The sequence below is a fragment of the Salvelinus sp. IW2-2015 genome, linkage group LG17, assembly GCF_002910315.2.
Source record: "Salvelinus sp. IW2-2015 linkage group LG17, ASM291031v2, whole genome shotgun sequence".
Taxonomy (NCBI): domain Eukaryota; kingdom Metazoa; phylum Chordata; class Actinopteri; order Salmoniformes; family Salmonidae; genus Salvelinus; species Salvelinus sp. IW2-2015.
The window spans coordinates 15,862,019-15,889,023 of NC_036857.1; the positions used below are offsets into that span (position 1 = coordinate 15,862,019).

Genomic DNA, 27,005 nt, shown 5'->3' on the forward strand with positions numbered 1-27,005 from the left:
AAAATAGGGGACAGGTGTGAAAGAGTAAATGAGGTCGTTAGGAGAATGAGAAACAGCTGGGAGCAGGAACGGAACGATAGAGAGAGAGAGAGCGGGAGAGGGAGAGAGGGAGGAGGAGAGAGAGAGAGAAAGAGAAAGAACCTAATAAGACCAGCAGAGGGAAGCACAGGGACAAGACATGATAATCAATGACAAAACATGACAGTGTTTTAGGTTTTAGGTTATTAACCTTATTTCATCTCCCAGTGTCTGTTGGAAAGCAGACTGAACCAGGTTTTCCTCTAGGATTTTGCCCATGCTTAGCTCCATTCCATTTGTTTTTTATCCTGGAAAACTCCCCAGTACTTAACGATTACCAGCATACTCATAACATGATGCAGCCACCACTATGCTTGAAAATATGGAGAGTGGTACTCAATAATGTGTTGTATTGGATTGGCCAATTTTTTTGCAGTGTTACTTTAGGTCCTTGTTGCAAAGAGGAGGCATGTTTTGGAATATTTTTATTCTGTACAGGCTTTCTTCTTTTCACTCTGTCAATTAGGTTATCAACTACAATGTTGTTGATCCATCTTCAGTTTTCTCCTGTCACAGTCATTAACCTCTAAAACTGTTTTAAAGTCACTAGTGGCCTGATGGGGAAATCCCTGAGGAAGGACACCTGTATCTCTGTCTTGACTGGATTAATTACACCATCCAAAGTGTAATTAATAACTTCACCATGCTCAAAGGGATATTTAATGTTATGCTTAATGCTTTTGTTATTTTTACCCATCAACCAATAGTTGTCCTTCTTTGCGAGGCATTGGAAAACCTCCCTGGTCTTTGTGGTTGAATCTGTGTTTGAAATACACTGCTCGACTGAGAGACTGTCACGCCTGCTCCCGCTCTCCTTCCCTGGCGCTCGAAGGCGCCTGGCTGCCCTGCACAACGCACTCCTGCCACCATCATTACGCACACCTGTTTCCCTCGTCACGCGCATCAGCGATTTATTTGACTCACCTGGAGTCAATCACCTGCTTTCATTACCTCCCCTTTATCTGTTTGTTCCCGAGGTTGTTCCCCACTTCAGCATTATTGTCTTTCTGTTCCCCCTGTTCTGACTCTGTTCCTGTTCTGTCACTTGTCCGTTCATTAAATGTCCAACTCCCTGTACCTGCTTCTTATCTCCAGCGTTGGTTCTTACAGAATGCTGAAGCCACCATTTGAAGCATCGGGGAGTGCTGGCTTTTTGGTCTTGGTGGTGAAGTTGGGTCCGGGGCCGCCGCCGATGGAACCAGTGGGGTGCCTCAGCTGGTTTGTTGGGCTTCCACGCCCTAGCTGGCTCGAGAGGTTTCCTTGCCCTGATTGGCTCAGCAGGCTCCCATCCCACGTCATGCCTCACCCGGATGGTCAGAGTTTTACGCCTCAGCCGGATCATCAGGCTCCCACATCTCAGCCTACTCATTAGGCTCCCACGTSCCAGCGGGATCATCAGGCTTCACACCTCAACCAGATCGTCAGGCTCCCACACCTCAGCCAGTTCGCCAGGCTCCCACGCCTCTGCCGGTTCGTCTGGCTTCTACGCCCCAGCCGGCTTGTCCAGCGCCCATGCCTCGGTAGGCCCGTCAGGCTCGCTCAGGTGGGACGCCTGAGGTACTGTCACGCCTACTCCCACTCTGCCCTACACTACGCACTCCTGCCACCATCATTACGCACACCTGTTTCCCTCGTCACGTGCATCAGTGATTCATTGTACTCAACTGGACTCAATCGCCTGCTTTCATTACCTCCCCTTTATCTGTTTCTTCCCGAGGTTGTTCCCCACTTCAGTATTATTGTTGTTTTGTTCCCCCTGTTCTGACGCTGTTCCTGTTCTGTCACTTGTCCGTTCATTAAATGTTCAACTCCCTGTTGAACATTTAACAACCAAAATGGGGAAAACAGGCTCCCTAAATATGATTGTCAATCAGAGACAACGATCGACAGCTGCCTCTGATTGAGAACCATATCAGGCCAGACATAGAAATACAACAACATAGAAAACAGAATATAGACTACCCACCCCAACTCACGCCCTGACCAACCTAACACAAAGACATAAAAAGAAACTAAGGTCAGAATGTGACATCGTCAAAGATTATTTTTAACATTGGATTGTATTGGTCTGTACGTTCCTTAGATTCTTGATAATCCTATATAGATGTATAATATGTTTATGACATACAGTATATACAGCGAACTGCTAAAATCAGCAAAGAAGAGGCTGGTGGAGTCATTATGACAACAGATACTGTACATAGATAAATCTATTTTGGATGCTTTGTGTCCTTGACTGGAAATAGTGCGCCTGCACCAACATTTCAGCTGTCAGAGAGAGAGGGAGGGACAGTGAGAGAATGAGGGAGAAATAGAGAGGGAGAGAGAGAAAGAGAGAGAGAGAGCATATGGTATGGTGATACATCTTCGCTCTTCAACTACTGCTGGAGAGACAGACAGCACCTGCCATTGTCTGCCAGCTGGATTACAGGTCCCAGGTCAAATTTCTTATTCTGACCTAAAATATACAGACTCTAAATAATGGTTATATTTCTGGAGATAAGTGACCACAAACTGCACTGAGGCAAACTGGTTATGTCTGATGTAATCATAATTTCTTTGAATGTAGTGAGGTTTCAGGTTTCTTTGTGTCTTGAGCCAAGATAAGCTTCATATGGCTGTATCTATTCTAACTCTGTCATAAATGGTAAAACATTTCTGAAAGTGCTATGCCAGGCCTTGAGTAAAAATACTATTTTGAAAGGTGTGTGGCAAATGTGACTAATTATGAAAAGTGTTGGAAAAACTTGTCAATAATCAACTGACTGGCTTTCTTGATGTCTATAGTATTCTCTCTGGTATGCAATCTGGTTTCCGCTCAGGTTACGGATGTGTCACTGCAACCTTAAAGGTCCTCAATGATGTCACCATTGCCCTTGATACTATGCAATGTTGTCCTGCTATTTTTATTGACTTGGCCAAAGCTTTTGATACGGTAGACCATTCAATTCTTGTGGGCCGGCTAAGACGTATTAGTGTCTCTTAGGGGTCTTTGGTCTGGTTGGCTAACTACCTCTCTCAAAGAGTGCAGTGTGTAAAGTCAGAAAATCTGCTGTCTCAGCCACTGCCTGTTACCAAAGGAGTACCCCAAGGCTCAATCCTAGGCCCCACGCTCTTCTCAATTTCCATCAACAACATAGCTCAGGCAGTAGGAAGCTCTCTCATCCATTTATATGCAGATGATACAGTCTTATACTCAGCTGGCCCTCCCCGGATCTTGTGTTAAATGCTCTACAACAAAGCTTTCTTAGTTTCCAACAAGCTTTCGCTACCCTTTACCTTGTTCTGAACACCTCCAAAACAAAGGTCATGTGGTTTGGTAAGAAGAATGCCCCTCTCCCCACAGGTGTGATTACTACCTCTGAGGGTTTAGAGCTTGAGGTAGTCACCTCATACAAGTACTTGGGAGTATGGCTAGACGGTACACTGCCCTTCTCTCAGCACATATCAAAGCTGCAGGCTAAAGTTACATTTAGACTTGGTTTCCTCTATCGTAATCGCTCCTCTTTCACCCCAGCTGCCAAACTATTCCTGAATCAGATGACCATCCTACCCATGCTAGATTACGGAGACATAATTCATAGATCGGCAGGTAAGGATGCTCTCGAGCGGCTAGATGTTCTTTACCATTCTGTCATCAGATTTGCCACCAATGCTCCTTATGGGACACATCACTGCACTCTATACTCCTCTATAAACTGGTTATCTCTGTATACCTGTCGCAAGACCCACTGGTTGATGCTTATTTATAAAACCCTCTTAGGCCTCACTCCCCCCTATATGAGATATCTACTGCAGCCCTCATCCTCCACATACAAGTCACATTCTGTTCAAGGTCCCCAAAGCACACACATTCCTGGGTCGCTCGTCTTTTCAGTTCGCTGCAGCTAGCGACTGGAAGGAGCTGCAACAAACACTCAAACTGGAAAGTTTTATCTCAATCTCTTCATTCAAAGACTCAATCATGGACACTCTTACTGACAGTTGTGGTTGCTTTGCGTGATGTATTGTTGTCTCTACCTTCTTGCCCTTTGTGCTGTTGTCTGTGCCCAATAATGTTTGTACCATGTTTTGTGCTGCTACCATGTTGTGTTGCTACCATGTTGTTGTCATGTTGTGTTGCTACCATGCTGTGTTGTCATGTGTTGCTGCCTTGCTATGTTGTTGTCTTAGGTCTCTCTTTATGTAGTGTTGTGTTGTCTCTCTTGTCGTGATGTGTGTTTTGTCCTATATTTATATTTTTATTTTTATTTTTAATCCCAGCACCCGTCCCCGCAGGAGGCATTTTGCCTTTTGGTAGGCTGTCATTGTAATTAAGAATTTGTTCTTAACTGACTTGCCTAGTTAAATAAAGGTTCAATAAAAAAATAACCACATGTTATTTTGTGTCTGGAATTATGTAATTCCCTTATTGTGGCAACAGATACTGCACATAGGTTTGGGTACTTAAAACATATATATTGAGACAAACGTTCTATAACAGTGAGAGATGGTAAAAGTAAAACCAAAAATATTAAATTAATTGTGTTGCAAACCAGACTTGATTCTCACATCGACTCAAATAACGTTTCTGTGTTTCGCTGTCAAGGTTCAATTGAGGTCATCCTCTTAGCCAATCACCTGCTTAGTAAAAAGGCACTGTGAAAATATTAAAGATTTCAGAATTCTCAGACCGTGTAGTACATTTGAAGGTGTTAGGACAGATTTATTAATTGTTTGCACCTGTTGTTATAACAAAGCTAACCCATGTTTTCTATACTAGCTGTCAGGCTTTTCCTTCTCACAATCTTTCATTGACCTTTACCAGTAAATATCTGGGCCCATATTCATAAATTGCCCCAGAGTAATAGCACTGATCAGTTTAGCCTTTTAGACAGGGGGGGACTTGATCCTAGATCAGCACTCCTAAGATTCTTTATGAATGTCACACCCTTTTCTGTTTCACCTGTCCTTGTGATTGTCTCCACCCCCCTCCAGTTGTCGCCCATCTTCCCCATTATCCCCTGTGTATTTATACCTGTGTTCTCTGTTTGTCCGTTGCCAGTTCGTCTTGTTTGTCAAGTCAACCAGAGTTTTGTGTCTCAGCTCCTGCTTTTTCCAGTCTCTTTTTTTCCCGCCCTCCTGGTTTTGACCCTTAGCTACCCTGACTCCGAGCCCACCTGCCTGACTCTCTGCCTGCCCCTGACCCTGAGCCTGCCGACTTGTACCTTTGCTGGATCTACAGAACGCCTACAGCCTGGTGCGGATAAGGGAAGGGGACGAGTGGAAGACCGCCTTCAACGTGGCCAGCGGTCACTACGAGTATCTGGTCATGCCATTTTGCCTTACCAACTCCCTAGCTGTGTTCCAGGCTCTGGTCAATGATGTTCTCCGCGACATGTTGAACCGGTTCGTCTTTGTCTACCTAGATGACATCCTCATTTTCTCCCGTTCCACCCCCAGTCCAATGGCCAGTCAGAGCGATCCAACCAGGATCTTGAGACTACTCTGCGCTGCCTGGTCTCTGCCAACCCCACCTCATGGAGCCAGCAGCTGGTGTGGGTCGACTACGCCCACAACACCCTCTGCCTGCTCTGCTATCTCCGTTTGAATGTTCCCTGGGGTATCAGCCCCTGCTCTTCCCCGAGCAGGAGGAGGTCGGCGTACCTTCTGACCAGATGTTTGTCCGCCGCTGTCGTCGTACCTGGAGTAGAGCCCGGTCGGCCCCCCTCAAGACCACCTCCAGGTATCGACGACAAGCGGATCTCCATCGGACCCCGGTATCGTCTTGGGCAGAAGGTATGGTATGGCCCCTCTGCTGTTCATCTTCTGTTGCCCCGTACCCTTCGTATACATCCCACCTTTCATATGTCCAGAGTCAAACCTATGTCTCACAGCCCTTTGTCTCCTGTTTCCTGTTTGTCCGTTGTCTGTTTGTCAAGTCAACCAGCGTTTTGTGTCTCAGCTCCTGCTTTTTCCAGTCTCTCTTKTTCTCACCCTCCTGGTTTTGACCCTGGCCTATCCTGACTCTGAGCCCGCCTGCCTGACCACTCTGCCTGCCCCTGACCCTGAGCCTACCTGCTGACCTGTACCTTTGGCCCCCTCTGGATTATTGACCTCTGCATACCCTGAGTCTGCCTGGCTGCCATCCGGTACCATTGCCCCACCTCTGGTTACTGACCCCTGCCTGCCTTGACCTGTCTATTGCCTGCCCCTGTTGGATTATTAAACTATTGTTTATTCGACGTGGTCTGCAGCTGGGTCTTATCTTCATCCTTGATAATGAATACGGGTCCAGGTGCAAACGTTGAACTAGTGCAATCGTTGAGTAAATCTGATCCTATAAGTGTCTAGGGCATATGCTGAGATGACAGTCTGTTTTGCTTTTGGTTGGCCATGCAGCAGGTCTGCAGGTGTCTGTTTCTATAAGCAGGATGATGTAGGAGTGTTTGGTATTTACTCACTCTGAGCAGTTGGTGTCTGGCACACCTTTTTAAATCTCACAAACAGGATGTGGACATCACAATGAAGTAGGAGTAGGATGATTGGATGTGGTTTTGAGAAATTAGACATGAAATGCAACCAGGGGTCATACTGGGAGAAATAGTACGGACGGACAGTAACAGAGGTGGTCCAGAATGCAGTAAGTGTTGCTGCAATCATATCACACTCCACTCAAAGATAAGGTTAAGCTTTTATGTATACTAAACGTACTATATCAGGAAACATGAATCGACAGTGTCGACATATATTGTGGTTGTCTAAGTTACAAATATTGTGTGTGTAAACAGAGATGCAAGGCCCTGGTGACACTACAGGGGGAAAACCATGCGGTCAAGCAGGGTCGAAAAGCAGAGGGAGAAAAGTCCAAGAATTTCTCAGGAGTGTGGTCTCTGTGTCTCGCTGTCCTGCTGGCTGGTAGTGGTTGGTGGTGGGGTGGGCTAGGGAGGTGTTGGACACAAAGCAACCTTTCATTCCAGCTGGACTCCGATTGGAGAGCTTGGAGAGTTTTTTTTCTTCCTTTCTGGCCATACCGTACAGCGGGCTATACCTCTTCTGGCCCGTGGCCAATGGGAATGGGCCTTAGATAAACTGTCTGTTTGGGATGTCAGAAAGCACTCCGCTGGTTGACGTCACAGTAATTATTTGACACCCCCAATATGCAGTCTCCCTCCAATATGCAGTCTCTGACTGGACCTCCTCTATTGGTTTGTTAGGTATACCAGGGGCTGTGGGTGGAGAGGAGAGGTAGGTGGTTTCTTAAAGATGAATGAAAGGGGGTCTTTGTCCTGAAAATGTTTTCCTTTTATTTTTTTCACTTACTCCCCTGCTTCCTCCCACCACTCCTCTATCCTCTCACCTTTTGGGGGTTTTCTGGGGTGTGTGGCCAAAAATCATGTCCTGGGGGTGAGAGTCTATAAAAGCCCTTCAGGAGTTGAGATTCCTCACACTCACTTTGAAAAGGTTTCTGTCCAAAAGAAGGCTGACCAAGAGAGTCCATGGCAGAGCTGACCATGAACAGATTAGCGCTCCTATTTTTCTGCTTATATGCAGCAGCCTCACTAATTGATGGGAAGCCTAGCCATAGAACAGAGAAGTCCAGGAGCTCCAACCCCGTGGTAGCAGCTGACTTACCTGAACCGGATAATACTGATGATGCTCTCCTCCCTGGTAAGTTTTCAACATGCTCTTGGAAAAGGATGGTGGGGGCAACATGCATGCATACTTCACAGTGCTTCTAGTTTTTGTGATTACAGTGTGTTCTCCCAAGTCAAGGGTGGTCCACAATCCTTCAGAAAGAACTGCACTGAGTTTTCAAAGACAGAGTGTGGTGCATATAGTTTTATTTAGCATCAGTTTCATGTAGACCTTATCTGTGGATCATGTGTAGTTTGGGTGAGTAATGCTGTGTTTGTGTGTCTGTTGTTCTGTCTGCCTTGCAGGTGGCAGCGGGCAGTGCTCGGTGAATGGGATGTTCCTGTTTGACAGGGCCATGTGGTCGCCTCAGCCCTGCTCCGTGTGCCAGTGTCAGAGGGGAACTGTCAGCTGTCACCCTGTCCCCTGCGGCGGTAGGCATTCAAGTTGTAGATTGTTATGGAAGGATTGTAATCTTATTTGTGGCTATTATATTTAATGGCAGCTTTTTAGTTGAAATGTCCATGCTGACAAAGTGTACAGACGGATCAGGGCATGGAATTGTGTACATACAGTACCAGTCAAAAGTTTGGACACACCTGCTCATTCAACGGTTTCTTTATTTTGACTATTTTCTACATTGTAGAATAATAGTGAAGACATCAAAAGTATGAAATAACACATATGGAATCATGTAGTAACCAAAAAAAGTGTTAAACAAATCAAAATATATTTTAGATTCTTCAAAGTAGCCAGCCTTTGCCTTGATAACAACTTTCCATACTCTTGCCATTCTCTCAACCAGCTTCACCTGGAATGCTTTTCCAACAGTCTTGAAGGAGTTCCCACATATACTGAGCACTTGTTGGCTGCTTTTCCTTCACATCCGAAATCATCTCAATTTGGTTGAGGTCGGGTGATTGTGGAGGCTAGGTCATCTGATGCAGCACTCCATCACTCTGCTTCTTGGTCAAACAGCCCTTACACAGCCTGGAGGTGTGTTGGGTCATTGTCCTGTTGAAAAACAAATGATAGTCCCACTAAGCCCAAACCAGATGGGATGAAGTATCGCTGCAGAATGCTGTGATAGCCATACTGGTTAAGTGTGCCTTGAATTCTAAATGCATCACAGACAGTGTTACCAGCAAAGCTCCCCCACACCATCACACCTCCATGCTTCACGGTGGGAACTGCCCATGTGGAGATCATCCGTTCACCTACTCTGCATCTCACAAAGACACGGCAGTTGGAACCAATAATCTCACATTTGGACACATCAGACCAAAGGACAGATTTCCACCGGTCTAATGTCCATTGCTCGTGTTTTGGTGTCCTTTAGTAGTGGTTTCTTTGCAGCAATTCGACCATGAAGGCCTAATTCATCCAGTCTCCTCTGAACAGTTGAGAAACTTATGAAGTTCTTGAAATGTTCCAGCTTGACTGACCTTCATGTCTTAAAGTAATGATGGACTGTCGTTTTTCTTTGCTTATTTGAGTTGTTCTTGCCATAGTATGGACTTGGTCTTTTACAAAATAGGGCTATCTTCTTTATACCACCCCTACCTTGTCACAACACAACTGATTGACTGATTGACATTAAAAAGGAAAGAAATTCCACAAATTTGTAACACTGATGCTAGTACGAACTCGAACCCAGGCACAGAGAAACACAGCAAGCAGAGGTAAGGGTAAATCCAGAACATTTACTTAGAGTCTTAACAGAAACAAGGCAACCGTACAAGACCACACAAATAAAACATTAGACCTAAGCAAAGATACAGGCCACCTGAGGAACCTAAATAACAAGGCAACCAGGTGAACAGAGAAGGTAATTAAACACAGGTGAATCCAATAAGTAATAATCAGGGTAACCTGGAAACTAGAAAACAGGGTAAGGGTGCCCTCCAGCGGTAACCTAAGGAAACAACAATCAAATAACACAGAAACTGTGACAAAATTAACTTTTAATAACTTCTTATGGCTGCAATCCCGTTAACGGGATGATATGACAACAGCCAGTGAAAGTGCAGGGCGCCAAATTCAAACAACAGAAATCTCATAATTAAAATTCCTCAAACATACATGTATTTTATACCATTTTAAAGGTAATCTTGTTGTTAATCCCACCAAAGTGTCCGATTTCAAATAGGCTTTACAGCGAAAGCACCACAAACGATTATGTTAGGTCACCTCAAAATCACAGACAAACACAGTCATTTTTCCAGCCAAAGACAGGAGTCACAAAAAGCAGAAATAGAGATATAATTAATCACTAACCTTTGATGATCTTCATCAGATGACACTCATAGGACTTCATGTTACACAATACATATATGTTTTGTTTCATATTTATATCCAAAAACCTCAGTTTACATTGGCGCCATGTTCAGAAATGCCTCCAAAATATCTGGAGAAGTTGCAGAGAGCCATGTCAAATAACATAAATACTCATCATAAACTTTGATGAAAGATACATGTTTTACATAGAATTAAAGATACACTTGTTCTTAATGCAACCGCTGTGTCAGATTTCAAAAGCTTTACGGCAAAAGCACAATATTCAATAATCTGAGAACAGCGTTCAGCCTCAAAAAGAAGCCATACAGTTACCCGCCAAATTGTGCAGTCAACAAAACTCATAAAAAACATTATAAATCTTCACTTACCTTTGCTGATCTTCGTCGGAATGCACTCCCAGGACTCCCACTTCCACAAGAAAAGTTTGTTTTGTTCGGTAATGTCCATCATTTATGTCCAAATAGCTATTTTTGTTTGCGTGTTTGGTAAACAAATCCAAAGTCAGGAAGCGCATTCACTAAAAGCAGACGAAATGTCAAAAATATCCGTAACAGTCAGTAGAAACATGTCAAACGATGTATTGAATCAATCTTTAGAATGTTTTTAACATAAATCTTCAGTAACGTTCCAACCGGAGAATTACATTGACTTCAGATGTGCGATGGAACAGAGCTCCCTCTAATGTGAACGCGCGGTCAGGTCATGATAGACCTGACTAATTCCTGTCTCCTTCGGCCCCACTTCACAGTAGAGGCATCAGACAAGGTTCTACAGACTTTGACATCTAGTGGAAGCCGTAGGAAGTGCAAACTCATCCATATCCCACTGTGTATTCAATAGGGTCTTGGTTGAAAATCGACCAACCTCAGAATTCCCACTTCCTGTTTGGATTTTTTCTCAGGTTTTTGACTGCCATATGAGTTCTGTTATACTCCCAGATATCATTCAAACAGTTTTAGAAACTTCAGAGTGTTTTCTATCCAATACAAATAATAATATGCATATATTAGCAACTGGGACTGAGGAGCAGGCGGTTTACTATGGGCACCTCTGTGCACCTTTCATCCAAGCTACTCAATACTGCCCCTGCAGCCATAAGAAGTTTTAACAAGGCACACCTGTTCATTGAAATGCATTCCAGTTGACTACCTCATGAAGCTGGTTGAGAGAATGCCAAGAGTGTGCAAAGCTGTCATCAAGGCAAATATAAAATATATTTTGATTTGTTTAACACTTTTTTTGGTTACTACATGAATTCATATGTGTTATTTCATCGTTTTGGTGTCTTTACCATTCTACAATGTAGAAAATAGTAAAAATAAAGGGAAACCCTGTGATGAGTAGGTGTGTCCAAACTTTTGACTGGTACTGTATATACTGTATAAATATGAATGTAACATATATTGCCCTCTTCCTCAGGTTCAAATAACCAGCAGACGGTGGCTCCCAAAGCCAAGAAACCCTCCCCTAATGCAGAAAAGAAAGAGGGGATTCCAAAGCAGAAGAAGAGTCTCCAAAGGACATCAGAAGAAGGAGGAGCAGGACGTCAGAAGAAGGAGGAGCGGCATGTTACTCCAGCGAAAGTGGTGGGTGCCCACCCAATGGTGCCCATGGGAAAATGAAGAGGGCAATGCTATAGGAACTGCACAGCAGATGAACTAACAATGCTTTGACTATTGTATTAATGTTTTGCCTATGACTGAGTATTGACTGACAGGGATTTTTTGAGGAATTGAATATATATAATTTAATATATTTTGTGTGTGATGTCTATGTTGTACAGGTTACTGTTGTGAAATCCGTGGCCACCCAGAACAAAAAGCAAGAAGTAGCAGTGAAGAAACAAAACGTGTCTGTGAAGAAACAGGAAATGGCTGTGAAAACAAAAGTCAGGAAGACCGAGGTCCCTGTGGCCAAGAGGCGTGACCCGAAGATAAACAAAGACGGCCTTCCGTACCTTCCCTACGATGATGACGATCACGATGACCATGACCACAGCGAGCATGATGATAATGACGACGATGACGATTATATCATCAGGGCCAACGGAAAACCCACCATGAGGTTGGCACCAATGGGGAGACCAGTCACCATGGCGACTGGCCGACTGGCTACTACCACCACTAGGAGACCCATGGCGAGGGGGCCGGGACGTGCTGTGGTCACATTCCCCAGGAGACACAGCATCATGGAGTCTCTCCCTGCTGGCTGCCTGCTCTCGGAGTCTCTGATCGCCTGTGGCAGCACTGGCATGGTCCACATCCCCATCCTCTCAGACCAGGGGGTCAAGACCCTCTATCTGGCAGGTGAGGATATACAGAGATCTCACATGTTACTTACAGGGACAATTAGCAGAGTCAAGAGGGGGGACAAGAATCTGAGTTCAGGCTTACTAAAATGGGTAACTATGTTTAATAAGTTGGAATTTCGGGAAGGCAAAGGATTTACCGTTGTGTGCTTCAATGCAATCAAATGTCCTTTGCGGTGTTTACACAGTTGCATATATAAACATATTTTGTACACAAAGATACTGCATAAACATTAAGGCAGGTGCAATGGCATGTGGACCCAGGCCTTTCTTGGTTTGAGGAAACTGGGTCAGCTTGTGTTCTATTCTTTTATCAGACAATAAGATCAATAAGATCCCTMCCCGGGCGCTGGCTGGGCTACCCAACCTGGAGTGGCTGGACCTGAGCAAGAACAAGCTGGACGACTCCTCCATCAGCCCTGACCTGTTCCAGGTGAGTCTGAGAGCATCATTCATGTCAACACATTTGGCTTTAGTTCCAGTTGGAACTCTACTGCGCTCCCAGACCCACCTACACATCTCAGCCTCATGTTACTTCAGGGCTCTATTGACCCTTATCATGCTGCATTACCTGGATTACTCTCAGCCTGTTATGATAGAATTTAAACATGTTATGTCACAGTGTGGTGTTACAGAATAGTACAGGTATGTGCATGTCACAGTCATTTAAGTTATAGGTAGTGCCTAATATTTAAACAAAATGATCCATCTTGTAGTTGGACTGCTAGAACTTTTGCTGTCTCCCGGGTAGCTTATAAGAACAGAAGTTTAATCTGGCCCCATCGAGGCGAATGTCAATTAGCTGTTGCAATGAACCTGGGAATATTGTCGGTCAACAGACAAGCCACAACTCGCAAGGCGTCCTAAGTGGCGCAGCGGTCTCCCGAGTGGCGGAGCGGTCTAAGGCACTGCATCTCAGTGCTAGAGGCGTCACTACAGACGCTGGTTTGATTCCAGGCTGTATCACAACCGGCCGTGATTGGGAGTCCCATAGGGTGGCGCACAATTGGCCCAGTGTCGTTAGGGTTTGGCTTACTTACTATTACTACTTACTATTAACTTACTTGCCTAGGTAAATAAAGGTTAAATAAAATAAAATGTATATTTTTTAAATGCACTTGTTCCCACTAAGGTGTCAGTCCCTGATGCCAGGAGCTCACCGTACTAAAAATTCCCTTGAGAGAGCATTAGTGTTTATTAACTACTTTGCTTGCAGTACATCTCAGAGTTGGACAGACTTGATAACAAAACACGTCACAAAAAGCACTTCATGAATAAGACATAGGGTGGAATTCAATCAAATCACCACTGGGAGAACTGCCATTGCTGGGAAAAATCATATTATTCCTGCACCATTGAAAAATACTATTGTGTACTAAGCCTACTAGCCTGTTACAGGGTATAATACTTGCATAGATTATTCAACTGGTAGGTACACAGGTTATACTGGTATAAGGCCCATGTCATAGGTGTAAGGTAACATTGCAGTTCTTGAGCTTGGCCGTGAGAGAGAGAGGGACACTGGTTAAATCACGCTTAGCACTCTAATGTTCTAATGTGTGGAGATTCTTGGCTTGTTTCAGAACCTGACCCAGCTGAGGAGGCTGAATTTAGATGGCAACAATCTGACCAAAGTCCCCTCGATTCTACCGCCATCCCTGGTGGAGCTTAAGATCAATGACAACAAGATCCTGGGCCTCACACCTAGCAGCTTTAAAGGTATAGAAAGGTGGAGTTTACAGAGAGAGAGAGTATATGTACAAAGCTTTGTTTGTTCAAGCTTAGCTTGCATCTGAGCACCTACAGTACTATTTCAAGTGACCTCAGATAGGATGTGCAGATTAGCACATTAGCATTGTTGGCGTAACTCATTTAGCAACGAAAATCAGCAAAACAAGTCAAATTACATTGGATTATTGTATGTTGATATTATATGTTGATATTGTCATGTTGGGATTTGAAAATGTGTCTCTCCTCAGGTTTGTCCAAATTGCTGACACTGGAGCTTGAGGACAACCACTTCCACGATGGGAATGTGTCACCTTTGACCTTCCGGCCCCTTAAGAAACTCATCTATCTGCGACTGGAGGACAACAAGTTCCGGGCCATCCCCTCTGGGCTTCCTGTGACCCTGCAGGTCAGTGATTGGACGAGGTGCCTGTGATGTCACTGTAGTGAGCATGCAGGAGCCAATGATATGCAGTAGCCTCAGTCATACAAAGGAGCATAGCTCTCAGACATTTGAAACATCACCTTATTTGAAATAGGTTTTGGAATAGTCTACAGACTATGAGAGGTTTCAGATGTTTGACTAAAGATATTATTTTTGGTAATTTGGTAATTTGGTAATTGCGTGCGCATACAGTGCATTCAGAAAGTATTCAGACCCCTTGACTTTTTCACATTTTGTTACGTTACAGCCTTACTCTAAAACTGATTACATTTATTTCCCCTCATCAATCTACACACAATACCCCATAATGACAAAGTGAAAACAGGTTTTTAGAATTTTTTGCATATTTATACAAATTTTAAAAACTGAAATATCTTATTTACATAAGTATTCAGACCCTTTTCTATGAGACTCGAAATTGAGCTCAGGTGCATCTTGTTTCCATTGATCATCCTTGAGATGTTTCTACAACTTGATTGGAATCCACCTGTGGTAAATTCAATTGATTGGACATGATTTGGAAAAGCACATACATGTCTATATAAGGTCCCACAGTTGACAATGCATGTCAGAACAAAAACGAAGCCATGAGGTCGAAGGAATTGTCCGTAGAGCTCTGAGAAAGGATTGCGTCGAGGCACAGATCTGGGAAAGGGTACCAAAAAATGTCTGCAGCATTGAAAGTCCCCAAGAACACACTGGCCTCCATCATTCTTAAATGGAAGAAGTTTGGAACCACCAAGACTCTTCCTAGAGCTGGCTGCCCGTTCAAACTGAGCAATCGGGGGAGAAGGGCCTTGGTCAGCGAGTTGACCGATGGTCACTCTGACAGAGCTCCAGAGTTCCTCGGTGGAGATGGGAGAACCTTCCAGAAGGACAACTATCTCTGCAGCACTCCACCAATCAGGCCTTCATGGTAGAGTGGCCAGACGGAAGCCACTCCTCAGTAAAAGGCACGACAGCCCTCTTGTAGTTTGCCAAAAGGCACCTAAAGGACTCTCAGACCATGAGAAACAAGATTCTCTGGTCTGATGAAACCAAGACTCTTTGGCCTGAATGCCAAGCATCACGTCTGGTGGAAACCTTACACCATCCCTACGGTGAAGCATGGTGGTGGCAGCATTATGCTGTGGGGATGTTTTTCAGCGGGAGGGACTGGAAGATTAGTCAGGATCGAGTGAAAGATGAACGGAGCAAAGTACAGAGATCCTTGATGAAAACCTGCTCCAGAGTGCTCAGGACCTCAGACTGGAGCGAAGGTTCATCGTCCAACAGGACAACAAACCTAAGGACACAGCCAAGACAATACAGGAGTGGCTTCGGGACAAGTCTCTGAATGTCCTTGAGTGGCCCAGCCAGAGCCCGGACTTGAACCCAATCGAACATCTCTGGAGAGACCTGAAAATAGCTGTGCAGTGACCCTCCCCATCGAACCTGACAGAGCTTGAGAGGATCTGCAGAAAAACTCCTCAAATACAGGTGTGCCAAACTTGTAGCATCATCACCAAGATGTTGTTGTTTTTGTAGTTTTCAACAACAAAAAATCTATCATTTCTAAAAAACAGTTTTTGCTTTGTCATTATGGGGTATTGATGTGGGGGGAAACAATTGATGTGGGGGAAAACAATTTAATCAATTTTAGAATAAGGCTGTAACGTAACAAAATGTGGAAAAAGTGAAGGGGTCGGAATACTTTCTGAATGTACTGTATATTATTAACTCCCAATCTGTAGTGTGTAGACTAGGTAGGTCCCCCTCACCCCCCTAACAACACGAATACTCAAAGGGTTTTGCGGTTTGTATTCCCAGGCGCTTCACCTGTCGGATAACAGAATAGAAGAGGTGCATGAGGGGATCCTCAACAAGACCGTCAACCTCAGGTTTCTAGATCTCAGTCATAATAGGATCCGGGAGGACCGCATAGCCCCAAGGGCCTGGATACACCTATTGTAAGTCCCAACAACCTCTCTCCATTCTTGCTTTTGCAGCATTTAGGAGGTTATTGTTCAGTGTAAAGATTACTTTTACTCTGGTTTTGAGCGCCACCTTGAAGGGAATGTTGGAACACATTTTATTCCCATTTCTGATCTTGCAGAAAAGTGACCTCAGTATTTATTTTTTGAATGCATTGAATATAATTTGTTTTAACGAAAGCTTTTGTAAAATGCATGAACATCAACATTATTGCATACAGGATTCTTAATCAAAAGTTTAAATGATGTAATTCATCTGACACTCTGTACATGTGTTAGTCTCCCAGTTTCCTGGCAATAACGAGAGGAAAATATCATTTTAATTGCATCTTAGAAGAAAAAGGAGAAAAGGAAAAACAAGAGAATAGAGGACAAAGCCATGGAGGACATTGTTTTGGGGCATGCTGATGTGGCTGGCTAGACAGCGGCGCAGCAGACACAGTCCAGCTTTATGATAGGTTGTAGAGAGTCAAGCCCAAAGGGAGGGACTGCTGGCCAACGGCCTTTGTGTTAAGGCTCTTAGTGGTTTGAAACTCCTACAATGTTGTGAGACAAATGTGGTGGATATGATGGAACCCTCTGGTGAAAGATGGAGAAAAGGGAAACATTGAACCAGCCTTCTAAAGAAAAGGTGGACTCGAAATATAGTCCTAAGATTGAAAAAGTCCCCTTTTAACTGGAGACATAATACAGTACATTACCTTCTATCTCTTCATGTCTTCGAAACTTTCCACATATTGAGCAAAAGATCTCCCTGTATTTTCCCTACCATTTCAGAAAGTTGGAGTCGTTGGACCTGTCGCACAATAAGCTGGTGCATGTTCCCTCCTTCCTCCCTGTGGGCCTACAGCAGCTTCACCTGCACCACAACCAGATCGAGCGGATCCCTGGCTACGTGTTTGGCCACATTAAACCGGGACTGGACCTTCTTCATCTGTCCCACAACAGTCTGGCCAACGACGGCATTGATGATGTCTCCTTCCTGGGCCTGTACAACTCTCTGACTGAACTCCTGCTGGACCACAACCAGCTTCACTCCATCCCTAGGGGGCTACTGAAGCTCAAGAGCCTGCACCTCCTCCGCCTCAACCACAACGTTATCAGGTAACTCAACCAAAACGTTATCAGGTAGATCAACCACAATGTTATCAGGTAGATCAACCGCAATGTTATCAGGTAACTCAGCCGCAACGTTGTCAGGTAACGCGGCCGCAACATTATCTAACGTAACTAACTTCACTCTATAAAGCAGTTCTAGGTTTTACTTGTGACTTTAATCTTGCTTGATACAGTCCTCTTCCTCCCATTGGGAGATGAAACAACTTTGAGAAGAGCACAGTTGCCACTAACCATAATGGCACATTCAGATCTGAAATTGCTATTGTGAATCTCAACGTGTAATTTATGTTTCTCTCTCAGTCGTTATTTCCTTTAGTCGGATCAAAGGTTGTTCTGTCTTGTCTGAGTATCTGTCTTTCTGTCGGTGGTGACTGAATGTCTATCTTTTTCTTTCCTCCCTGCAGATACGTTCCTCTGAACTCTCTGTGTGACATGCGCCTGAGTGACGACTCGCCCCTAGTCTCCGTTCACCTGGAGTACAACCTGATTGACCGGCGCCTCATCCCGCCCACCGCCCTCTCCTGCATCAAGACCTACCACAGCATCATACTACGGCCGCAGAGTTACGAGGAAGATTACCACCATGAAGATTACTAGTACCCCCCCCTTTCCTCACCTCCCTCCTTCCTTTTCACCCATTTCTCCCACCCCCCCGTCAGTTTGTCCTGGGTTACACCTTGTCTGCGTTTCTCATTACATAATTTCCTCTGAGTCCGTCTCTGATTGTGATTAGCTTAGTCAGACTTATGACACCCAAGCATTATGCAACAGATGAAATTAGACTTCTATCCTAAGTCTGACCATAATTCTAGGGCAATGTTTATGCAACCAGCCCTTTGTCAGTGGGCTTCATTATCACAATGAATGAGAGCGATTGTGTGTGTTTTTCCTGTTTTAAAGCTTCACTATGTAAAGCAGTTCTAGGTTTTACTTGTGACTTTGACCTTGCTTGATACAGTAGCATGTATTGAAAGAAAAATAATGTGGGGTTACCAAGGGAAACACAGGTAGCTACTTGACAGTAGTGAGAGCCTAAATGTCCAGGTGCCCTCTATACTAAACTCACTGTTTTGTTGTTTGTACAACTGTTTCAACTTTGTGACAAACTTGTGTAATGAAAAATTGTGAAAATAAAAAATCTTAGATAATTGCTGGTCATTGTCTATGGTAACTGTAAATAGTCTTAGTACCTCAAATAATCTGCCTGTGTAGCACTGGGTAGAGTGTTGCGGGATATTTTATTCATAGTGGATTTTGTATTTGCCCTATTAGTGCTGTGATAGTACTTTTTATTTTATTTTGGCCTTATACAGTAGCTTAAATAAAAATGTATGTATATAGATCTCAAACGTTGAATCAAAATAAGTTTAAAATAACTCAAATCTCTCTCCCTTTCTCTCTCTCTCTCTTTCTGTCAGACACACGCACAAACACACAATGAAGCAGCAATGAAAAGGGGACTGGACCAATTTTGGGTTATGGCTTAAAATACTTGTTTTTTTCCTTTTGGTAACTACTTCTGTGGTTTTTAACAGGTACTGTGCAGAGTTCTGACTCTGCTGACAGACGGATTCACAGATAAAGGATCATCACATGGAATAAAACACGTATCCTGTATATCACTTTGAGGTTGAATTCATCCTTATTTCATTTATTTGTACCTTTCATTTATTTAGTAAATAATTTTTTGTTTTTCCAAGAACTGCAACGGTAAGTGTCTTAGTAAATATATTTGAGCTTCTATTTGAGTTTCTTGACCTACAGATAATAGTATATTCAGTATGGTTTACAATAGGAGGACTATAATCTACAGCTTTATTCTACAGTTCCACAGTTGGTTTAACATTCTGCATTTGAAAAAAGATTGATTGTTAAAGTAATATTTGACATTTGAAATGGACTATTTAGCTTTGAATAATTTGTTTAAGCCTTCTGGGGGCAACACAACCCTACCTTGTCTACACATTCTATATTCCTTTTATTGGCCATGTTTAATAAATGGATCTTGTAACAGAACAAAGATGAGGATAATTTCACAAACATTAAAAACTCAGAGCCACCCCATACTGTAGTTAAAGGGCTCGCTGCAGGGAGACAAGTATTTTACAAAATGATCGACTAAGCAAATAAGTAATTATTGTGTACATCATACATCTCATGCAATGTATTTAGAGATTCTCGTGTATTTAGAGATTTGACACTCTGCTGATATAGATCATGTTTGGGGGAAAGAGTGCTATGACAGAGAGGGTCTATAAAAAACCTTGCCTGAGACCAGCCAGTTATGTGGCTTCTGGGGCCTTACTGTGGTAAAGGATGTGGGAGTGCTAAGGGAGGGAGTAGGCCTTTCACAACACGTGGCAAGGCAAGGAAATGCCAAACTCCAGTTCCACAGCAAAGGCTCTTTGCTCACATGGAAAACCCTCTTTGAAGAACAAACCATTTCAATGTTCTTATTTTCATCAAGAATCTTCTAGCTGAAGGTTTATCTGAGATTATCCCAAATGACCTTAGGGCATCTATTGATAGTTTGCATTACAATCCTGCTAATGAATATTGACAGATCACACACACTGTACTATATTGTACTATATTACACAGACTTATATGTAATGCCGGAATTGTCTTTTGCTATATGTTACTGGATCTGAGATTTTACAATTTTAATGCATAAATTAAAGAAGCCACAGCCTCAGCTAAAAGCAAATAATTAATGAGAGCAGATGTCATAGTTACAGACTCAAAGACCACATAGTATCCATGGTCCATGATTTTACTGCCTCTTATACCAACCACAAAATTGATGGGAAGAATAAGATTGGCTTTTAAGAGAGAACGCCTATGACAGATATGATAGATCACATCTTGAGATTGAAGCCTAACAAATAGATGTATGAAAGCCAGAGTGTATTTCATGCTTTGTCACTGGCTACAATTGCTTTTGGACTGGCTTTTGCTCTGGAGTGGCAATGTTGACAATGAGATTACTCTGGACTGGAGGAGTGAACTGTAACACAATGCTAGTTATACTGCCCTACAAAGGCAAAACCCAGTAACTACGAATTTGGTCAAAAATATTTGATCTGTTGTAATGGCCAGGTATATTATCTGAATAATGTGGTATTTAGTTTCCTGACACAAGAACAAGCCAGTTGATCAGAATATATCATGGAGTATCAGAAACATTGGAGTTACGTAGTTACTGTGTTTTGCATTTGTAGGGCAGCATAGCGTGTGTGTGTGTGTGGGCAACTCTCCAATTGTAGGCTACAGGAATTATAGCTAGATAGTTGCTGAATTCATAACTGTGACACTTAATAGACTGCTGCTCATTTCTGTGTGCTTTTTTGTCTTCCCCTTGTAATTTCTCTTCAACTAAAGGCCTAGCCATGCTTCCCTTCTCTGTTGTCCTTCTCCTGCTGTGTGCCACCCCTCTTCCCACCGCCTCTGTGGCCCTGCCCTTTGAGCAGAAGGGCTTATTGGACTTTGGGAAGAGCATCGATGTAGAGGGGCTGATGATGATGATGATGAACGATGAAGAGGAAGGCTCAGCGGTTGAGGAATACTCTAAACCAGAACAGCCTACTTGCCCATTCGGCTGTCAGTGTAACCAGAATGTTGTGCAGTGCTCTGACTTGGGTGGGTGAAGAGATACAATGTCATAATATTATAATATCATATTGTCTCCAAATGATTCTTTACACTGAACACACAATTGTTAATGTGTAGCCAGCAGTCGCACATCTGCACGTTGCTTTTTAGTGCTACGTGGAATCATGGCCATCTGGTTTCTTCTTAATTATATGGTGACAGCTGAGCTCACACATAAACAACAATATACTGTATGGGTACAAACCACAGCCCAGAGCATTACTCAGCATTGACCAAATTACAGCATGACGATAAATTCTAACTTGTGGATTTATCCTCATATAACCTTAAGACTGAGAACACACTGTGTGTGTTTGATATTGTCATGATTCATAGATTTTTATAAAAAATGTAAAGAAGCAATAACACAATATATTATATTGCAACTGATTTCTTATCATTGTGAACTGACAGAATGTGGTAAAGTGTATAAAATAAAGCAGGTAAGTTAATCTTGTAGTTTCTATCCGCAGGTTTACACTATGTGCCATATGACATCCCCCCGGAGACCAGGCTCCTGGACCTTCAAAGCAACCAGATCACTGAGATAAGAGAGAATGACTTCAAGGGACTCAGTAACCTCTATGTGAGCACCAACAGTCAAAACACAAATGGTGGAAGAGAGTTCTGGCATTTCAATAGAAAGAAACGTCACTTATCTGTCTTTGCTTTCTTCATCGTAGCACACCCTTTCAGTATCCTAACTAAAAAGAGGCATATTTTTAATGACGTGTCTTCAAATTATACATTGTATAATATATGGGTTGTTCTTAAATTGTGGTGGCATTTGCGTCCCTTGCATTTGCAACCATGAAAAGCACTTTCAAATGACAAAGAGTTATACATCATACATGTTTTTGTGTATATTGAACTAATATATTTATATTAACAATAATGCAAGTCCTTTATACTGCAAAACTTTATGTTCATGCATTGTTTAAAGTACTTAGGGTAAGCAAATTGGTTTGTGCCAGTAGTGATGTGCAGAGTTGTGGTGACATGTTTTGGGGATTTAGAGATATCCATCTGTTCTTTTCAAAAATAGAAAGTGAACAAAATTATTTAATAGTATTGTATAGATCAATACAAACAAAGAAGGCTATTTTTTACTAGTATAATGTATCTCCCTCAGTTGTATGTCATTGGTGTTACCGCCTTGAAAATCACTCATTACAAAGATTTACAAGGACCTTCAGCATTCCCTCCAGTGGCAAACTCCTATCGGGGGAGGGGTACATATATTAAAGAAAATTATTAGCTAATCACACCCTTTCACTATGTCACAAATTTAAGGATTCCATTGATAATTTGGGGTGGCTAAATCAAAAGTGTCACTTGGTGTTACTCGATTCAAATGAAGGGAAATAACACTGTGAGCAAAAGTATTAATCATATCATTTTAGTAAATTGTTTTTTAAAGGGTTAATGACCTTACATTTGAGGATCTGTGGCCTCCATTTAAGAAAATCCTCAATAACCAAAAATGTCTCATTGGTTTTAGAATCATTGGTGTTACTACTCCTATTGGTGGCACAATGGTATCCTAATGGTAAAACATATTTAAAGTAATTAAGCTGCCATATTAGCTGATTTATAATGGAAAGATGTACACAAATACATTTAAATAAAAAGTTCATATTTTCCAAAATTCCATGCCTAAATGCCACCGCAATTCAAGAATTAACTGTATATAACACATTTATTTTGGGTAGGGGTGGCTGGTCTCCTCATGACCTATGCCTCCTTTCTCAGGCTCTGGTGTTGGTGAATAACAAAATCTCCAGGGTGCACCCTCGGGCCTTCATGCCCCTCAAAAGGATGCACAAGCTCTACTTCTCCCACAACCAGCTGACGGCCGTGCCCAAGAACCTGCCCTCTTCCCTGGTGGAGCTGCGCATCCACGACAACCATATCAAGAGGGTGGCATCTGGGGCTTTCTCTGGCCTGCGCAGCATGAATTGCATTGGTGAGATGGCAAGCTATAGTTATAAAAGACCTTAGGCCATGGTCCCGTGTGGCTCAGTTGGTAGAGCATGGCGCTTGCAACGCCAGGGTTGTGGGTTCATTCCCCACGGGGGGACCAGGATGATTATATGTATGAACTTTCCAATTTGTAAGTCGCTCTGGATAAGAGCGTCTGCTAAATGACTTAAATGTAAATGTTAAATGTAAATTTACTATGTGTTAGCACCAGATTAAACATTAGCAACTGTTTTTTTCTGTTTGGAAACACCATAACACATCTAACATCTTAATGTCTTTGAAGTGTAAGTCTAGCCGCTTGAGTACTGGAGCAGGTTGTGGCATTGACTTAAAACACATATTTTTCTTCCTCAGAGATGGGGAGGAATCCTATTCAGAACAGTGGTTTTGAGCCCGGAGCCTTTGATGGACTTAAACTTACCTTCCTTCGCATTTCTGAGGCAAAACTCACAGGCATCCCTAAAGGTAGAAAACGTGACAACCTTTATAATAATTTTCTTTGGAGTGTTCTGCAGGGCAATATTTGTTTCATTGCTACTTGCCACATATTTCCACTGAAAGTCCTTTGAATCAAGCGGTCACCTGTTTTCCCTCTCCATCTAGATCTCCCTGAGGGTCTACATGAGTTGCATTTGGATCACAATCAAATTCAAGCCATTGAACTAGAAGACCTAAGACAATATGAGAGTTTGCACAGGTACGTAGCTTTACAAGAGGGTGTTCAATGTCGGAGAGTTTCTAAAACTCCATCTAATTATGAATTTATGAGGAGTTTATGAATGCTGAAGATGTTCACTACTTATCTTAAAATGTTAAAAAAATATGTAGAAAATAAACAGCGGCCTCCCAGGTGGCGCAGATGTCTAAGGCACTGCATCACAGTGCTAGAGGCATCACTACAGACCTGGGTTCGATCCCGGGCTGTATCACTACCGGCCATGATCGGGAGTCCCATAGGGCGGCGTACAATTGGCCCAGTGTCGTTTGGGCTAGGGGACGGTTTGGCCGGGGGGCTTTACTTGGCTCATCGCGCTCAAGCGACTCCTTGTGGCAGGCCAGGCACCTGCAGGCTGACCTTTGTCATCAGGTGAACTGTTTCCTCTGACATATTGGTGCGGCTAGCTTCCGGGTTAAGTGGGTGGGTGTTAAGAAGCGCAGTTTGGCGGGTCATGTTTCGGAGGACGCATGTCTCAACCTTTGTCTCCCGAGCCAGTTGGGGAGTTGCAGCGATAAGACAAGATTGAAATTGGGGAGAAAAAGGGGAGAAAATACAAAAAAAAAAAAGCATATAAGTAACAACAGCATAAAGGAAGAGTCATTGTCCAAGTTGCACAAAATAAATAATGTCTGGAATCATTGTGATAGTAGCACCCTCTTAGTGGTACCTTCATTGTCTCATCAATCACTTGATTTGTGGTGTGTGTGTGTGTGTGTTGTGTGTGTGTGTGTGGTGTGTGTGTGTGTGTGGTGTGTGTGTGTGTGTGTGTGTGTGTGTGTGTGTGTGTGTGTTAGGTTGGGTCTAGGCTACAATCACATTCGTCACATTGAGCATGGCAGCCTGTACTACCTGCAAAACCTGAGAGAGCTGCATCTAGAGAACAACCGGATCCCCAATGTCCCTGGAGGCCTTGCTGGAATGAAGTACCTGCAGGTAAAGTGTGGAGGGGGTTTGTGAAGCAGCATCAATCACATCAACATTGGTCATTTCACTTATGTTAATAACAATTAATATCTGTAATGTTTTTTAAACATCAACATTGGTGATTTCACTTGATATGTTATGTTATGTTGATAACAGTTGATATATGTAATGTTTTTAAATAGGTAGTCTACCTTCACTCCAACAACATCAGCCAGGTTGACGTGAATGACTTCTGCCCTAACGGCTTTGGTGTCAAGAAGACTTACTACAACGGGATCAGTCTCTTTGATAACCCAATCAACTACTGGGAGGTGGTGCCGGCCACCTTCCGCTGTGTCAGCAACAGGATGGCTGTACAGTTTGGCAACCACAAAAAGTAGTGCATGAGAGGCACCAGCTGTAGGGTAATACATGCAACTCAGATACAAAATAAATAACTTTGTTACACAGTTAAAAAACAATTTATTGATAGAAAGAGCCTGATGTATGGTAAAAGATAAATAACTAAAACATAACTGAAGTTTGTTTTGCATGCATGGAGTGGGTGACATTGTATATTGGAAAGAAATTGGTCATCCATATCATTTCAATCAACCAATCAAATGTATTTTAATACAATTCTTTTTGATGTATGTTACTTTCAATTCAGCTGGTCTATAGCAATTTGGGATTCTCTGTGATTTTGTTTTTTTGTTTGTGTTTTATCTCAACTTACCTCTGATCTGACAACTGATCTCAAATATTGGATATAGAAGAACAATACAAACTGACAGTTGAAAGCACCTTCAGAAGAATCTCTCTTATAAATGTTGTTGAAAAAATGTTGTTGTCATGATGTGTTTGCAGAATATTGAAGATTATTTAGAATATGTTTTGCATACCCTTTATTGAAATCTTGAACAAATGAATGTCATGTCGTGGAAATTCTACACAGGGACACAAACTCAATCTTAAATTAATCCTTTTTTTATTAACAGCATGCTGGAGAGGTCACAGTCAAACTTAGATGCATAAAGTATCGGCCTGAAGTGAGCTCCGCTAGGGCTGTCCCGTTAAATCGCTTATATAATTACACAGACAAGTTATATTTGCATGATTTAGCTTATTCATCATTCATAATTAATTCATAATTAATGTTTGGTTCATTCATGTGACTGACCAATACCTCACGAGGCTTCTTCTCTCCAAGCTGAGACCTTGAAACTGAGATATCCCTTTCTCAAAACAAGGTTCTGGGCGTACTGCCAAATTGCAGATACTGATAATGAGGTTTCGTTCAATCAGTCACATGCATGAACACAGAAATTGGTTATTAGAAAAGCACAACCAATAAAATGTTCCATCACAGTCATAAGAGGGGTCTTATTTCTCACTCTCCCTGTTTCATTAGGCCTACACTATAATCAGAGCCGGCTGCAGACAATGATCAGCTAGGCTAGGGAGACATTATATTTTCAACATCTTGATGCCATGTTTATAATTATATTAAATATATGCGACACATTTTTCAAACAACCAATAAACAAAGCATACCGACTTTGGGTGCTTCAATATCATAGTTTGCGTTTTCAACACCACAATAAATAGGCTATGTAAATCTCGACTAACGGAAAATACATCCSTCCCTACCTTGTATGCCTACCCAGTATCGAAGGCTTGGCTTGACAATCTCAGAATGTCATTCAACTTTTTGGTGTTTTATAATGCCTCTATCCATTCATCAAATGGCCACTGCACAGTTTGGATTGATTGATTTTATTTGTTAGTTTAAAAACATTCATATATCCACACGGTACAAAGATTTTTAAAAGTGACCAGGATTGCACAATAAAATCGGGGACTTATTTCTATTGTGGTCCTTATTTTTTACATAAATACAATTACATACTGTAGATACAAACAAAAAAAGGTTATATTGTTCACACATTAGCCAGCGAAAAGTGGTTATGGTTGGTATGGCTTTGAGATGCTGTGGTAGTTTGTTCCACTCAACAGCGCCGGTATATTAAAATGTGTTCTTACCAGATAAAACAGTGAATATTAGAGTGTCTGGTATTATGCTGGTGGACATCTCTAACAAATGAAAAAGACACTGAACAAAAATATAAACACAACATGTAAAGTATTGGTCCCATGTTTCATGAGCTGAAATAAAAGATCCCAGAA

General features: G+C 42.6%; 2 protein-coding genes across 2 annotated transcripts; both read left to right on the forward strand.

Moving 5' to 3' along the window:
* The first annotated feature begins 7,410 nt into the window (after positions 1–7,410).
* On the forward strand, positions 7,411–18,711 carry LOC111976224 (extracellular matrix protein 2-like). Its single transcript, XM_024004970.2, has 10 exons — positions 7,411–7,728; positions 8,001–8,126; positions 11,410–11,576; positions 11,774–12,296; positions 12,616–12,731; positions 13,882–14,017; positions 14,278–14,435; positions 16,281–16,420; positions 17,222–17,548; positions 17,968–18,711. Exons 1-10 carry the CDS (start codon positions 7,557–7,559, stop codon positions 18,158–18,160), a joined length of 2,058 nt encoding a protein of 685 aa, XP_023860738.1. The 5' UTR covers positions 7,411–7,556; the 3' UTR covers positions 18,161–18,711.
* Positions 18,712–18,788: 77 nt separating this feature from the next.
* LOC111976463 (biglycan) lies at positions 18,789–26,683 on the forward strand. The gene is made up of 8 exons (XM_024005297.3): positions 18,789–19,273; positions 20,945–21,202; positions 21,688–21,800; positions 22,967–23,180; positions 23,552–23,662; positions 23,801–23,894; positions 24,710–24,848; positions 25,022–26,683. Exons 2-8 carry the CDS (start codon positions 20,953–20,955, stop codon positions 25,217–25,219), a joined length of 1,119 nt encoding a protein of 372 aa, XP_023861065.1. The 5' UTR covers positions 18,789–19,273; positions 20,945–20,952; the 3' UTR covers positions 25,220–26,683.
* Positions 26,684–27,005: the final 322 nt, after the last annotated feature.